General features: G+C 54.9%; 3 protein-coding genes across 3 annotated transcripts; 2 read left to right on the forward strand and 1 right to left on the reverse strand.

The window, feature by feature from the left end:
- The first annotated feature begins 693 nt into the window (after positions 1 to 693).
- BZA05DRAFT_138786 (PLAC8 family-domain-containing protein) lies at positions 694 to 1,981 on the forward strand. Its single transcript, XM_051478872.1, has 2 exons — positions 694 to 1,234; positions 1,312 to 1,981. Exons 1-2 carry the CDS (start codon positions 979 to 981, stop codon positions 1,815 to 1,817), a joined length of 762 nt encoding a protein of 253 aa, XP_051336724.1. The 5' UTR covers positions 694 to 978; the 3' UTR covers positions 1,818 to 1,981.
- Positions 1,982 to 4,953: 2,972 nt separating this feature from the next.
- On the forward strand, positions 4,954 to 6,572 carry BZA05DRAFT_447513 (uncharacterized protein; the record flags this gene model as incomplete). Its single annotated transcript, XM_051487159.1, has 5 exons — positions 4,954 to 5,359; positions 5,411 to 5,526; positions 5,711 to 6,032; positions 6,091 to 6,327; positions 6,385 to 6,572. The coding sequence occupies 5 exons, from the start codon at positions 4,954 to 4,956 to the stop codon at positions 6,570 to 6,572; spliced, it is 1,269 nt and encodes a 422-aa protein (XP_051336725.1).
- Positions 6,573 to 8,660: 2,088 nt separating this feature from the next.
- BZA05DRAFT_341866 (uncharacterized protein) lies at positions 8,661 to 10,895 on the reverse strand (the record flags this gene model as incomplete). Its single annotated transcript, XM_051481011.1, has 2 exons — positions 8,661 to 10,270; positions 10,412 to 10,895. 2 exons carry the CDS (start codon positions 10,893 to 10,895, stop codon positions 8,661 to 8,663), a joined length of 2,094 nt encoding a protein of 697 aa, XP_051336726.1.
- Positions 10,896 to 15,264: the final 4,369 nt, after the last annotated feature.

Here is a 15,264-nt window from a genome sequence, read left to right on the forward strand (position 1 = left end):
AGCTAAGTTAAGCACTTACTGTATAATTCAAGGGGGGTAATAAAACCGTTGTTTCCTGCTGGACGGACATTGATATCGTACATATCAGGGCATAAAAACACGCATTTTGACCGTACTGGTGCCGCGATTTTTACCCAATCTTGGGCAAGCAATAAACGCGAAAGCAAAAAAATGAGATAGATATGCGCTTAGATATGTGGAGCATGTAGGGTCGATCAACCAAATCCTGGCGTGACGATCGGATGCACGGCTATATTTCTAAGAGATTGGTTCGAAGAGATTGGTTCAAATCGGGTCGGTGGCGAAAGGATGGACCTCTCGCCATCCCACTTCGCAGCCCTTGCTCGGCGCACTCCAGCCGAAGGCTGTTGCTCTGTGGAGCCGGTCGGCGTTCTGGCCTTGACTTGCAGCTTCGGCGTATCCGATCGTCTACATATTTTCACGGAGCACTGTGGCGTAGGCAGTGGCCACTGTGCCACTGCAAGCAAATATCTACGCGAACGTTTATCCGTAAATTATCTATGCAATGCGAAATCTGGATATGTCGCCGCAAATACCTATTCCCGGCCTAATGTTGAGCCATGCAAATGCGACCCTAGCCGAGTGCCGAAGCATGACTCCCTCGCTTCGGTCTGGCTAATCTATTCTGCGCCACTCGACGTCCAAAGTGGCAAGTGACACCAGCTACTGACACACGCTCGTACACAGCCCCCTCGGGCTACAGCTGATCCGCGTCTCCCCTCCCCCCGCCTACGACAACTCGTATGTAAGCCGTCGTGTTGCTTGTCGCGCTCACCGTCTCCTAACCCAACACACGTCTGTCTCACCACGAGCTTCCCTCTCTATTTCTCTCGCTGTCCTCTTCTCGTCCCTCTTTGTATCCATCACCAACGCGAAATAACTACCACAACCACCACCGCCTGTCCAACCACGGTCGCTAACTAAACCCACAACACATTACCTGCATCCCATCCAGGAATGTCTGCTCCCGCCCAGCCTACCGACTCAAAGTCCGCCTCGCTCCTACAGCCAACAAGTGAGGAAGCCCCGCCTATTTACAGCGAGACTTCCGGATCCACCATCGTTGTTGGCGATGGCAACGTCTTCTCCGACATCCCGCGTCCGGGCGCCATGAACTACGGCCCCGGCAACCGCCAATCCTACGTGCCGCGTGCTGAGCGGAAGGGCACCTGGAATTTCAGCCTCTTCGATTGCTTCAGCGACCCTGGTGCCAGTAGAGCTCCCCCCTCCACCCCCCTCCTATCTCTTATGGTTACTCTAGAATTGTTAGCTAACCCCTCTCCTGCTCAGCTGCCAAGGCTTGCTGCTGCCCATGTGTCTCCTACGGGCAAACCCGCCACCGCCTTCACGCCCCAGGCACCGACGCGCCCATCTTCTCTTCTCCCTGTCTCGGCTACTGCTTGACAGCATCCTTCATTCCAGGTGGAGAGCACATTTTTGGGTTCTTGCAGCGCAATGAACTCCGACAACGTCTCGACATCGACCAGAAGCCAAGCGAGGCGTCGGTCCGTCTTCCCGGCCGTGGAGGAGATCTCCGTGTCAACCAGGGAAACTCTTCTCCCCCCTTGTTTGAGAGCCTGCACACTGCTATCGGGTTCCTCGACGATGCGTGGAAACACTTCTTCTGCCCGTGCTGTGCACTTGTGCAGGAGGACCGGGAGACACGCGCCTGGGAGAGGGAGTACGAGGAGGGAGGACTGGACAGCTTCAATAACGCCGCCGAAGCTGGCGTCGAGGAGGAGGGCGAGAGGCTGCTCGGTTCCGAGAGATCGGGACTCCGGGGTCTTCGTGGGTAAAACTACTACTGCTTGATCCACCCAAAGGGTGATATCGGATACATGCGCGCTTCGCTATGTATAATTTTACTTTACCTATATTTGTTACTGCACGTGAGTATTGGGGGTCCCATCACTGGGTCTGTAGTTTGTTTGTTCTCTACTTTTTGTTGGCTGGGCCTGGACGGGGTATCATCGCGCTGTTTTCTTTTTTCTGTTTTCTTTTTCTGTTTTCTTTTTCTTTCTTTCCTCATGAATGGATCGGATTTTGCCTTAGGAACGAATGAGTGAGTTAGTTTAGTGCGCACCGTGATTCTTCCTACATATTCCTACGACTACGACCCTACATATGACACCATCCAGCCTTGTGGTCGGGTTTCAGCCGTCTCGTCCGACTGGTGGTCCGGAGCAATATCATGGCACACGTCCAGTGGATCCTCGGGGCGCCAATTACCATCTACCTACTCCACGTACCTACTCCACGTACCTACTCCATCTAACATACTCTCCATACTCTACACAGCCTACATTACGCGACCCGGCTTATCCGTAGTTAGCAGCCCGACACACACGGGGAATGAAAATCTGGTTTGTTGCGTACTTTGGATGGGCGAGAATGATGGTCGGTTACACGGTGAGTCAGTCAGTCTTAATTCCGTGCAAGGGGGCAGTCTACTCTAGGAGTCTAGGAGACAGTCTACATGTTAGGATTCTAGGGGAAGTGCGAAGTGGGGGTATGTAAGGTATGAGTACCTACCCACATACCACTGTACCAATACATACCAGGCGTCGGTTGACAAGGAGAGAGATACTGGGGAGAGAACATCGATTTACGTACAGTCTTTCTCGACCATGGCGAACAAAACCTACTTATTACTGGCTCTTTGTCAGCTGATAAGGAACTTGGAGTGCGATAAGTGCCGAGTGAGGTACTGTGAGGTACTGTGGGCATAGTTACCTACTTGTTTGCTCGTGGTGTCTCTGCAGTCGCTATGTGGACGATCAACTGGATATCCCGCTGGTGGGAGACGGGGTTTGAACCGATGAACCGATGAACAACGCCTAGAGGCTGGATCAGTAGGCGGGTTTGAATGATTATGCACATGCGTTGAGTAGCAGTTTACTGTTCGATGCTACAAATCCTTCGGATTTCGAGCCTGACTGCAGCCGCTATACTGGGCAGTGGGCGGTGATACTACTCTCCTGAGGTCTCCTCAGGTGCAAGTTGCTGAGGGGGCAAAAAGTGCATACCAGATATAATAGGGCACCTCTGACGCGGAATGTACACACCTATTCGCGTCCGCCGCTTTGCATATGCCGTAACTATCTCGAGTATCCGCGGACCACGATCTCCAGTCAGAATCACCCCGCCATCACCCCGCCATCACCCCGCCACCACCGCCCAGCACCGAGGTTCAACCTTTCAGGGCTATCTTCTCTTCCCCGGGAAGGATCCCGAGGCTCTGGTAGATCCGAGGGCAGCAACGATCGGCTACCTACGTTAAGCTGGCGTCTATAATCCCGTACCGGCCAGTACGGTAGGTGCCAGGCGGTGATACTGGTACCGCGCTGCGACGAGCGGTACTGAGCATTACGTTGCAGTACCGTTGCAGTACTATCGAAATGTATCCCGTCGGTCGTGACAGCTGTGTAAAACAGAATAAACTGTCGGGCTTTGCGGATAGCTATTGCTGGTTGCATACCCAGCCAGAGAGGGTGGTGATATGGGAATTGGATTTGAGTCTTGAGGGGCTGGCGGGAAGTGGATGCTATCATAGGCGGGTGATTGTTTTGTAGGTTACAGAGACGGAGAGTTGTTTGTAGGTCTGCTTATGGTAGCAGCGAGCTTGTGTATATGGGCATTATGAGCAAACATGTGAGATGATCATAAATAGTATCCAACGTACCTTCCAAGATCCCTGGAATTTAGCGAGTCCATTCGGAAGCGGGGAAGTTGCTTATCAAGACTCGGTATGGGGTAGTTCTAGCCCAAAAGAACTCGTCATGTTGGCTAGCTAGGCGTCGCAACAGGTTACGAACGGGATATTCCAGCGCAAACTGTCCACCTATACCTTACATCGAACCACCACCTATGAACCTCACCGATAACTATCTAGGCGTATTTGCCCTTCCCCAGGGCTCCTACTGTGAATCGCCTTGGCCGAAAGCTTCCCTAGAACCAACCATGATCACGAGGAATCTGATGCCATTCTCCCGGCACATGGCGATCCGCAGATTCGCTACCAAGTGGCTCGAAGCTACACCGTAGGCTGCGGGGGTCCGGCTCGCCTCGTCTAGCCTCCCTCGATGTTGCGGGGAGATAAGGGCCGAGTGCATCTGAGGAAGGCTAATATACATGCGTAATCACTCGGCCCTCAAATCTTGAATTTTGATTCCAGGTCTCAAGGCTGATTCAATCAGGTTCGAGGAGGTGTTCTCGTCTGAGTACCTATTGTATTTGGATAAGCCACCGATCGGTGAGTGTTGTGCGATGGCAGAAGGAAGCGAGCAATATCTTTGTCCTTCTGGGAGCTTCAGACTTCCATTTCATGCTCCACAAACTCTGCATTTCGATCAGCTCTGTTTCCCTTCGCCTCGCAATATTGATACGTACTCCTCCCCTCCCTAAGCGGAGTGGAGTAAGATAGCCGACCACCCTCCAGCCAGGGGCAATTGATCTCTAAAGCATGTAGTGACCTCGCGAGTTAAACGCACTTTGGCCCATTTCAACCCCGCTACGAAAGCCCAACTACCTACGCGGTATCAAAATTTGCGATTACGACCGAATCGGGGAGCCTATGCGCTTGATCTGTGGGGTAACTTTGTGCTTCTTCCTGGGCACTTCTGTGAGAAGCTTCGAGCTGGTGGCCCAGGGCCCAGCCACGGTCTGCAGAACCTTGTGTGCGATCTCCCTCCTATCGCGAGCTTCTGCCTCGGGACCAGTCGAAAGGATATCCCCCCCTCGCTGGCTACAGTAGACACAGTTCCGCAAAGGACCAGACCCCACGATCGTCGCGATCCGTCATGCGCCTGCTTGTAGGGTAAAGAAACCCACCGCCGACCAACTCCAAGGTATAAGTTTCAAGTTATTCCCCCGCCACTGTGGACACAGCATCCACACTCACACTCACTCACACTCACACATACACACGCAATCATGCCTGCGCTCCCACCAAGCCTGTGGGGCCCCTGGCCGGCGGGTCTCCTCGCCCAAGGCCCCATCGAAGTTGCGCCGTCAGCGTTTGTATTCAACACCCAGCAGCCGCCAGAGATCGAGACGTACGCGCTCGCTGTAGATGATGGCGACCAGAGTATGCTTGAGGTTGTTGAGGTCACCACGCTGACTAGCTTGACCACCCTGTTCATGCCCTTGGATGGCGACGAGTTCGTCGTCGACATCGAGATTCCGGACTCGTCCCCTGCGCTACCAGCTCCTACCATAGTCGAAAAGGAGAAGGAGGATGAGGGGAAACCTGTGGAGTCTCCAGCCGCAACCCCCGAATCGGGAGAGTTGCGCCGCCGCAGCCTCGGGCTCGAGAAAAGGGACCCGAACCCAGATCCTAGTATTCTCCCCTCCTACCAATCCCTCACGAGCTCTCACTCACACATTGCAGACTTTTGGGAAACGCTCAAGGGCTGGGGAGCAGCGATGAACCCAGCGCGCCTCTGGCGCGGCGGCAATGACGCCGTCGTCGCCGCCCCGGCGGAAGTCGGCGGCAGATTTGAACCGGTAACGCCCACATGAGAGGAGCCGCCGTCGCGCGTGTAGACCCACCCCTACTACCCAACCACCCCCGGTACGAATAGTAACTCGTCGGGCAAAGGGACACTGCCGGCACGGGCACGGCGGCTATCCGCCCATGGGGTACTACGGCGGTTCCGATGGCAGTGCTAACTACGTATTCGACCCCCAGCGGACTTTTCCCGCGCCGCCGAACAGCGAGTTCGGCTGGCCGATCATGTCGTCCGAAAACGGCGACTTCCTGCCCCCCGGGTACCCGCAGACGAAGGAGGGCGAGCTCGCGTACTGCGAGCAGGCACGACGGGTCACCAATAGCCCTTTCCGTGCGCGCATCGAGGCGCAGATGGAGGCGGAAAGGAACGGCGACGCGACTTATGGCCGCATATATGGCCTCGATGGAATCCGCCCGGTCGACTACAGGTCCGACACGACCGGGTACGGCACCTCGCGCGGTGGAAGTACCCGAGGTAGCGAGTCTTCTGCCGCTGGCAACAGTGCGCCCGCCCCCTTCCAGCTGCTTCCTGCGGACTGACGCCGTAACGCCCCCCGCAGTCCCCCCGCCAAACACCCCCAACCGCTGGCAAGACCCCTACTGGCGTGACTTCCGCAATGCTCCTCCCCCTGTGTCGATGACTTTCTCCTCCTCCTCCCCCCAGCGCACGCCTGGCCGTCTCCACCCCGACCGCATCTCAAGATTTGAGGGACTGCCCCTGATGGGAGCGCCGATGCCAATGAAAGGCCCACAGCTTGGTAGACGCGACATCCCGTTCTATGTCGACGAGTTGGGAGGTGCCTAACCCTTCCCTCCTGCCCCCCTCTGTACCTTTGACACTCTAACAACTCAAGGTTCGCCCAACAGCCTAGCCGCCGCGCCGCACCCCATCGCTCTGCTCGCGAGTATAGTCCTCCTCGGCATAGTCCTGTTCCTCTGCCTGGGGTGGTACATGCTCTCGACCCGATGCCGCCGCAGCAGAAGGAAGGGTCCAGCACGAAAGCTAAAGACCGATTACGAAGAGAGAGTGTACCACGTATAGCCTGCTTGCTTTGATTTAAATATTTTTTTGAACATCACGTGCCATCACTCACTCCATCGACCGAGTGACATGTCCGTGATGCATTGCCTTGTCGGCCCTTGTCGGCCGGCCAACGGTCAATGGTCAACCCGTCCCTGTCTTCAGTCATCCACCAGTCACCAGTGCGTACCAGTCACCAGTCACCATCAGTTGCTATCCTACCCCAACTCAGCCCCCCCGCCCCGCTCCGCTTACGCGAAGCATATAGCCGACCTTATGAGTACTGTATGTAAGTGCGGACCCCACACCCCGGCAGTCAGCACTACCTACATACCACCCTCCACCCTCCAGCACTACCACCAGCAGCAGCACCACCACCCACCAGGGCAGTGCAAAGTCGTGGGATGTGATGTATGATGTGCGCCAAGGAATAATAAAAAAATTTCTTCACGGACTGTGAGTCACACACCTTGCACTGGGCACTTTGCACCTACACCTTGCACCGTGCACCCTATGTAGAGTACTTTACCGTACCTCAGAAGAAGCAGGAGCTGGGAACCATGAGAGGTAGCAGACGGGAAAGCAGTAAAACGTTATCGATTAACTATGAAGTGGATAGAGGATGGGATAGGGATATACTCGTAGAGTAACAATGTAGAGTGGGTATAGTAGAGTAGAGTGCCTAGGTCCCGGATGTGCTGCACTCTATTGTAGAGTCTAGATACTCTAGATAGCTGTCTCGAGGCTGTGCTGTTCTGTGCTATGCTGTGCAGAGAACAGGTGGGTAGGTGGGTAGCTACCTGGTAGCCAGGTAGGTAGTTGTGTGCGTACGCAGTACTACGTACACCAGGCGTGAGGCCGGTGGGCTAGGTACCGGTATGTACCGGCGAAGCCTCGGGGCATTTGCTCCTCTAGGCTCAGGCTCTGCAACCAGAGCCTGAGCAAGAACCAAAGCCAGAGCCAGAGCCAGAGCCAGAGCCAGATCAGACAGAGCCGTATCGCTGGCCAGCCACAGTGACCGACCAGTGGGGTACTCTAGTTAGGAGGGGAAGGGGGGAGAGAAGACGGCAACTGCCTCGATCTCGTATCTGCTGGCTGGCTGGCTGGCTGGTTGGGTTGGAGGGATGGATGGCTGCGTTAACTCGTTAACTAACTAGGCGGCAGTGGAGTGGAGTGGAGTGGAGAGTGGAGAGAGAAGCGGGGTGGAGTGGAGGGCTCAGGAGGATACGAGGTGGCAGACTTATGGCTCGTCCGGTCGGTCGGTCGTGATGATTCTCGGGATCGTCAGCTCACAAGAGTCCGGTAGGTAGGTAGTCGGGGGCCCAACTTCTGCGACGGTATTGTTGCTGTAGTGGTAGTGGTGGTAGTGGTGGTGGTCAGCAGGCATACGGTAGGTATACGACGACAGTATGTCAGTATGTAATAGTGGAGTAACGACTCACGAGCACCCATGCGGTTCGAACCAATCTGTAGAAGGCTGCTTGCAGGAGACTCGGCTCACCTATCACGCAATGCCGCTCCGACGATCGGTAGAGTGCCATCACCGCACTCCCAACCGCGGGAACGGTCGTCGACTTGCTTTTAATCCGTGCGAGCGAAGCCTAAATATAAGCTGCGACAGAGACATCTTCAGCTGCCACACGGCCATCGTCGTCATCGTCAACACCACTGCGGCCTGTGGCTGCCGCGTGTAGCAAAGAGGAAGCATGAAGCACAGCGTCCCGCACGGTAAGACCAAGATAGTGAGCGAACGAGCGAACCATATATATTCCTAAACCCTAGATCCCCACCTAATCCGGAAACAAACGACAATCCACAGCCACGGACACAAGGCGAAGGCCGCGAGGAACAGACGAACAGGAAAGCTAAACAAAAACTGAAATCAAAAGAAGGTACACCGAGAGACAAATCCCGCCAAAGACCCCTAACCAATACGCAAAAGACATTACACCCACGCAACCATGAAACTGCTGGTTTTGATACTGTGAACATCAGACGTAGTAAAGCACGAATGATAAAAAAAGGTAGGTATCCACGCCGCTCAATGGTGCGGGGAGACCCCACCACCACCACGATAGAACGCCTTGAGGATTTCCTCTTGGAACTATTCTATCGAACGCCTTGCGGAATTCCTCCATGACCATCCATTTCCCAGCCAGATCGAGCACGCTTGCCACATCTTTCGCCCATTGACGGAGACCCAATAATTGGGCTACCAGCGTAGCGCATAGTCGGGCTCGTGAATCCCGCCAATCCCCTAAACTTCGGTGTCACACCGGAACTCCCACTCGTGGAGTGGGAACTGCTGTCCGTAGCGCTCGGGCACGAGCGTTTACGTCCAATTGACGAAAGGGTTGGCGTTAGCGATCCGACGCTGGTTGCGGGAGAGGGAGCCTCGCGGAGAAGGTTCAGGGCCCATGCAGCCTCGGTGGACTTGGGAGACGCCATGACTAGGCGGTGCTGCTGCTGCGGTGAGTTCATCGGCGCAAGCCTTGCGGGAGAGCCCATGGGAGTATAAGCGATGATGTTCGGCGAGGAAATTGCGGCTGTGGAGCATTTGACAGCAAGGCGATGCATGCCCAAACTGTCTTGTCGTTTGAATGCCGGTACGCTAGCGCTCGCCAGAGTGGGCACCGATTCAGCCTCGTCGCACCGTGGAAGGCATGTCGCCAGATTACTCCTCCGGGGTGACAGATCGTCAGCAACACTGGTGATTGACCTCCGCCTGCCCGTCTCGGCGCTGGGATAAGCCTCCTGAGCACACCCGGAAAGAGCGGAACTCATTGCGCTTCTCGCAACACTAGCCATAGAGTTCACTTTGGACGTCGAAATTCCCATAGCACTGTTCAATCTGCTTCCAGCGTTCACACTCGCTGCAGGAGTGTGAACGTTGGAAACGGAACTGACAAGACGTGGGCGGGCCGACTGGTGCAGATGATGCAGCGCCGTGAAAGCGTTCGATCTCTGTTGTTGCAGCTCGAGGCTGCGGGGCACAGGTAGGGCAGGTGTGGGCATTGAGTGTGTCTTTCGGAGGGTAGGCGGCGGCGGTGGCGGTGGAACGGACACGAGAGGGGGACCGAATTCGACCTGCGATGCCAACGGCCTCGGCTGAGCGATCTCCGAACCTCCAACGTCCGCCTCATGCAAGTCAGGTGATAAGCACAGTATCAATCCACACCATTCCCGCTTCCGCATTTCCTCGTCGCTCCAGGGACTCGATCTGTTGGGCGAAACCGGTGACGGCGATGGTGCCGAGGTGTACTTCAGTACCAGATCCGTCCACTTCTGAAAGACCATCTCCGACATGTGAAGTTTCCAATCGACAGCCTTCAAGAATGCCATCTCGTTGACGTTGATCTCCTGCGTATTGAGGCCAGAGATTTTACTCCACGCCCGGGCAGAGTAATTCCGGTCCTGCAAGTACTTTGATGCAAGGATCAATGCAGCGAGAAACATCCTGCGGCCGCATTGCTTAGCGCGGACCAGCTGTGCCTCCTCGGCGTTAAGCTCGCTGTCTTGGTAATCCATGCCCGGAAGATGGGGTCGGATAACGATCAAGTAGTAGAGCGCGACTTGTAGAGTCGAGTAACTGGTTCGCGATCGCCGCAAAGTCTCCTGGATGAAAGTCCGCAATGGTAGAACTCCATCCTTCGGCCCAGACTGGGCAGTGACATACTTGGGCGGTTGCCAGATTGTCTCCACGATTTGCGCTGCGGAATCTTCAGAAAAAAGCTTAGCCTCCATCCATCCAATAATGCATCTTGAGCGAATTCATTCGTATTATCTTCCAGTTTTGATCTTTTCATTGTTTTTTCATCTTTTTTTTTCATCTCTTCCGAGTGTGTTCTCTCTATACGTACCGACAAGGTTCTCGACGAAGTTGACTTTCCTGTCTGCTTGGCGCTGCAGGGTAGGGACCGGCGGCATCACGCAACCTTCCGCGGCAGAGCATGGATTTCCATTGTTGGCTTCCAAGAGTCGGTTTGTCCTTCTGGGATTCTGCCTTTGCTCTATGGGCAACGGTTTCTGAGAAATGTCCAACGCCGGACATGGGTGAGGGTGCCGTACGCCCTGCTGCTGCTGATCGATGGAGCCTCTGGGAGTCGGCGCTGTAGCGCGTCTTCGTACATCAGGTCCTAGGATCGATTGCGAGGAGAGTTGCGGTAGTATCGCGGTCGATGGCGCCGAGAAGTTGTCTATGGTCGTCGAGGCCACACTGGTAGCATTCGAGGATGTTGTTGACCGAGCCGACCAAACCGACGACGTGCCGGACGAGACGGACAACACGGAGGGTGTCGGTGATGGTGGGTATGAGATCGCCTGGGGGGTAGCGACTAAGGTCATATTGATTTTGAAAATAATGCTAAGCGCACAAGGTGTGGTACGAGTAAGAAGGATACAAAAGAGTAGATTGAGTGGAGATTCAGAGGCGTTGGGCCTAATGTAGAGGTATGTTCGAAGACCTGTAATCCGTCCTTAAGGTCGAGTTGAAGGCCGACTGTTTCAGGAAAATTGGTCGAACCGGAGTTATAGTCGAGTGATCGGAATCAAAACCTCAGATGTTGTGGGGTGATGATCGGTGTGGCGTGGCCGGAATATTCCCCTCAGAAGGCGATATATCCAGATTTCTCGGCGGGAGAGCGATAGTGCTAATCCGCCAGGTTCGAATGACAGAAAGACGCTCTGTCTCCTAAAGATGGTGATGTGATGATATTGAGGAAAAACCCAAACGCGCCCAACAAAGTCGAAAAGACACCGTCAAATGCCCAAAAATGAGAATCCGGTTAAAAAAAACGGCCGACGAATAAGCAAAAAAAAATGGGCGATCAAGATCCGACCTGTACGAGGGGTGTCGGATTTGCAATAAACAAGAAGTCGAAAAAAAGTCGAAATTAAATCGGACAGTTCAGGTCGGAAAAAAAACCTGCCAAATCCGCGCGAAGAAGAAGTAGTAGTAGGGAAACCGTGACTCCTCGGACAACCAAGACTCCAATCAGCAGCAAACACGAAAAACAGATTCCGAGATTCCTAGGTAAATTGTTGCGGGTGATGATTAATCTGCAAGAAAAGGGTTTCTTCTTTGGCAAATTAATCGGGTGGGTGTAACAAAGAATCTAGAAATCAAAGGCCAGGCAACAGCATGGACGAATAAAAAGAAGGAGCGGTAGCGGTAGAGATAATCGAAAAAGAAGAAGCGGCGGCGGCGGTGCTCGGGGGGACGTAGGTACCAGGTGTGGCAACGGAAGGATAACGTGAGGCGAAGGTGGCGATGAATGGATATGCGTCGGAGGTGCACAAATGCATTGTGTCACTCCTCACGAGTGAGGCGGGAGGTTTCCGGCGGGTGAAGTGGTGGGCGTTTTTGTAAATGACTGTTGAGTCGAGGAGCGCGCTGAGCGAATCTCAGCACCTCGTGACGTTTGGAGGTGACGGGGGTGGGTTGCGGCGAACGGGGAGGACGCGGCGACGGGGTCTGTCGCGGGCGTTTGAGATTAGTGACGACGATAGACGAGTGAGTGGACAGTAGGAGGGTTTGATCAGGTACCAGAAGAGCTGGAAGCAAGGCGGTGATGGGTGATTCCAGGGGGGGGGGGCGGTTATGTGGCGCGGGAGAGGGGCTGAGGATGTGACGACGCTCGTTCGGAGGCACTATGACAGATGGAGCCAAGTCTTAGGCGGTGGGGGGGAGGGGACACAAAGTGCGTACGTGACAGCCAGATACTCCGCCAGACTTCCAGAAAACAGACTTCTAGAGACTTCCGAATTCTTTTGTTCGGGGGCGGTGAATTCTATGCTGAGAATAGCAACTTGAGGCGGAGGGAGAGCGTCCTGCTATATATGAGTTCCAGTCAGACTGGTTTCGAAGCGATCGCAGCGGGGCAGGGATGGGGTGGGGAGGGCGATGTGAGGAGTGGGTATGATTTTCAGCGAGTGAGTAAGGCTCGAAGGCGGGAAGGCTGAACATCATGCCGACTTTCTTGGGTATGAGAGACGGGTGTGTGTGGGAGAGCGAGACGGGGAGGGGGGGTGGAGGCGGTGGAGTTTGTAGAGTAAGATTGAAAGATGAATCATGAGTGACTTGGGGACAAGCCATGCGAGAGTTAGCGGGGTGGCGAGACTTTGCGCGGGCGTGCGGGCGCAAAGCATCCGAATCCTAGGCATGAGTCTTTCCGTTCGATTGGAGGAAGACTCTCGCAAGGGCGGTCGCAGCAACCGCGGACAGACAGACAGGCAACAGCTGGCCTCAACACAAGAGCACGCGAACAAGAGCAAGAAATGGATGGATTGTGAATAATGAACTATAGACTCTGCTACGTACCACCGAGGATGAGCTGTTGAGTCTTTCAGTATTCGCGCGCGGATTGGATGGCAACGGGGCGGGTGGAGAATGTGAGAATGGCCGCGCGCAGACAGATTTCTTCGGCGAGCTGGCTGGCAATGGGGGATGGGAGGGGGAACGGGAGGGGGGTGGAGTGGCAACGGAGAAGCGGGATTCGGGGGGGGCGAGACTGGGCGGAGAAGCGGGATACGTGGAACAGGACAAGATAGCGGGCGGACTGTTGACGGTTGAGTGTAAAATCGACTGGAACTGGGCGAGAGTCCTAACAGCCTGGGACACCGAACAGCAGTGAAGTCATGATGGGTAACGGAGAACTGTGAGAAACAGGCGCTGGGTCAGCTTATGAGCGGAGGGCAACCGAGCGCGAAGGAGGGGGGAGACCCAGTAGAGTGACACACTGCTGCTTGCTCTGCTACGCCATGGCCAGCAGTACTCCCACACACATACCGAACAACGCCGGAGTAATCAAATCCCACAGTCAACCTTCATATCCAGTCCGCAAATCCCCCCTCATATGCTTGTGGAGGACAACCGACGTCTAGAGCTCCATGTTCTCCAGCGACCATGGTGGATAGTGGTCGCGCTACGTCCTGCCAGCCAGTCGGCCCGTTCTACATAGAGTGTGGACAGATGCGTGCCGATACACTTGAGAACGAGGGAACGAGGGACGAAGGATCGAGGAAAATTAAAGAGCCGGGACTCCATCGCTGCACCAGCCATCGTGTTCGACGGCGGCGGCGGCGGCGGCGGCGACGTCGTCTGGCTGACTGGCTTGTTTGATCGACGCACACGGCAGCGTGAGTCGGGACTTGGAGAATCTTGCAATCGCCACTTCTCCGAGATGCTCTTTCTTTCGACTTTGGCGTCTTTTCAGGACGACAACGAGCACTCGATCTCCCCCCGTTTGCGATGCATGAATTGTCAGACCATGATTCGCTACACATAAAGGCCCCGGCTCAGCTCGCGCACGCTGTGCATATGCATCTCTCAGTGCATCTTAAGTCTGCAGAAGCCTGATACCTATGTGGCCCACGGCCATGAACTCAGCCATGTCCAATTTACCTTCATAAGTACCTATGTTGCGGCTGCGGGTTGTGCAACGGATCCGATGGTAACTGGCAGCTCGGACTACGTAAGACCACTGGCCGGAGGAATAATAATAACAATGCACGCAGGTGAGCGGAATGAATATCACTCGCTCGGTGCTGTGATGACTCCAACACACATACCCAAGTGGTAACCACCGACTCGAAATCCTTCAATAAACCACTCAGTATCCTCGTCCCCCACCCACCCGTCACATCATCCATTCATCTGGAGTCAGTCCCAAGCCATCTGTCTGTCTGTCCGTCTGTCTGTCGGAAGGCTGGGCTGGAACCATACACACTCACAAAAGAGTGCGAACAGAGGACAAAGAAGCTTGAAACTCCGCTTCTCGGGTCCGTATCAGCCTTACTATCGTACATACCCCATTGGCCCGTCAAAACCGGCCGAAATAGCTCTATCCCTGGAAGCCGCGCTTTCTAGACGAACTCCCCGCCTTCTTTGTTTAGTTTCGATACGGCAGAGCCGCCCTGCTGTCTGCTGTCTGGTGCTGCTGCTGCTGCTGCCTGGCTCGTGGCGTTCGAAGCCCAACCCAACCCCTTCCTCGCCAGCTCCTCCTCGTCTTGCCCAACTGGCTGATCGATCATGCCTTCTCCGTTCTCCCCTAGCCGGCCTGACTCGCCTAACCAGCTCGTTCCGCAATATTCGGCTCTGCTAACATTCCGGTGGAGTCCCGCTCAGGCTGACAGCCCGCCGAATTTGGTCCTGTCCCACCGTCCCACGCATTCGAAGCACACAACAGGACCTTTTCGTGGAGACCTGAAGCAACGTGGGGTAAGAGTGGTGGTGGTGGAGGTAGAACCGTGGGACGGTGGGAGGGAGTCATACTCATACATCGCTGCTGACCTTAGTTTAGCATGATTTCCCGATCCCTGTCCCACTACTACATGCCCATTCCGCTGACGCCAGCCCTGTCAATCGCGGGTGATGATTGGACGATTCGCTTTCTTGATGCAGATTGACATCAGGAAAAGGGATTCGTGAGAGCGTGTGGTGTGGGTGCGTGTGAGTCACTCGTTCTCCTTGTCCGCCTGCCACGCTACATACCCTACGCTAAAACACAGGGTAGTTAGTGGCTGGCCAAAGGAGAGAGCGGCGGACAACATGACGATGGTGACTGGTGCCTACTCTACTCTACATACCAGCCATATTTGCCCTTTTCTTTTTTCACTCCTCGGTTGCGATGCCTGGTTAGGCAACTCCATTTTTGTATCCGAAATCTTGGGATGAGGCTGAAGGAGGGAACGAGACGCACGGCGCAGGTACCGA

Source organism: Tricharina praecox (genome assembly GCF_024521635.1).
Source record: "Tricharina praecox strain CBS 144465 chromosome Unknown BZA05scaffold_24, whole genome shotgun sequence".
In the NCBI taxonomy this organism is placed as follows: Eukaryota; Fungi; Ascomycota; class Pezizomycetes; order Pezizales; family Pyronemataceae; genus Tricharina; species Tricharina praecox.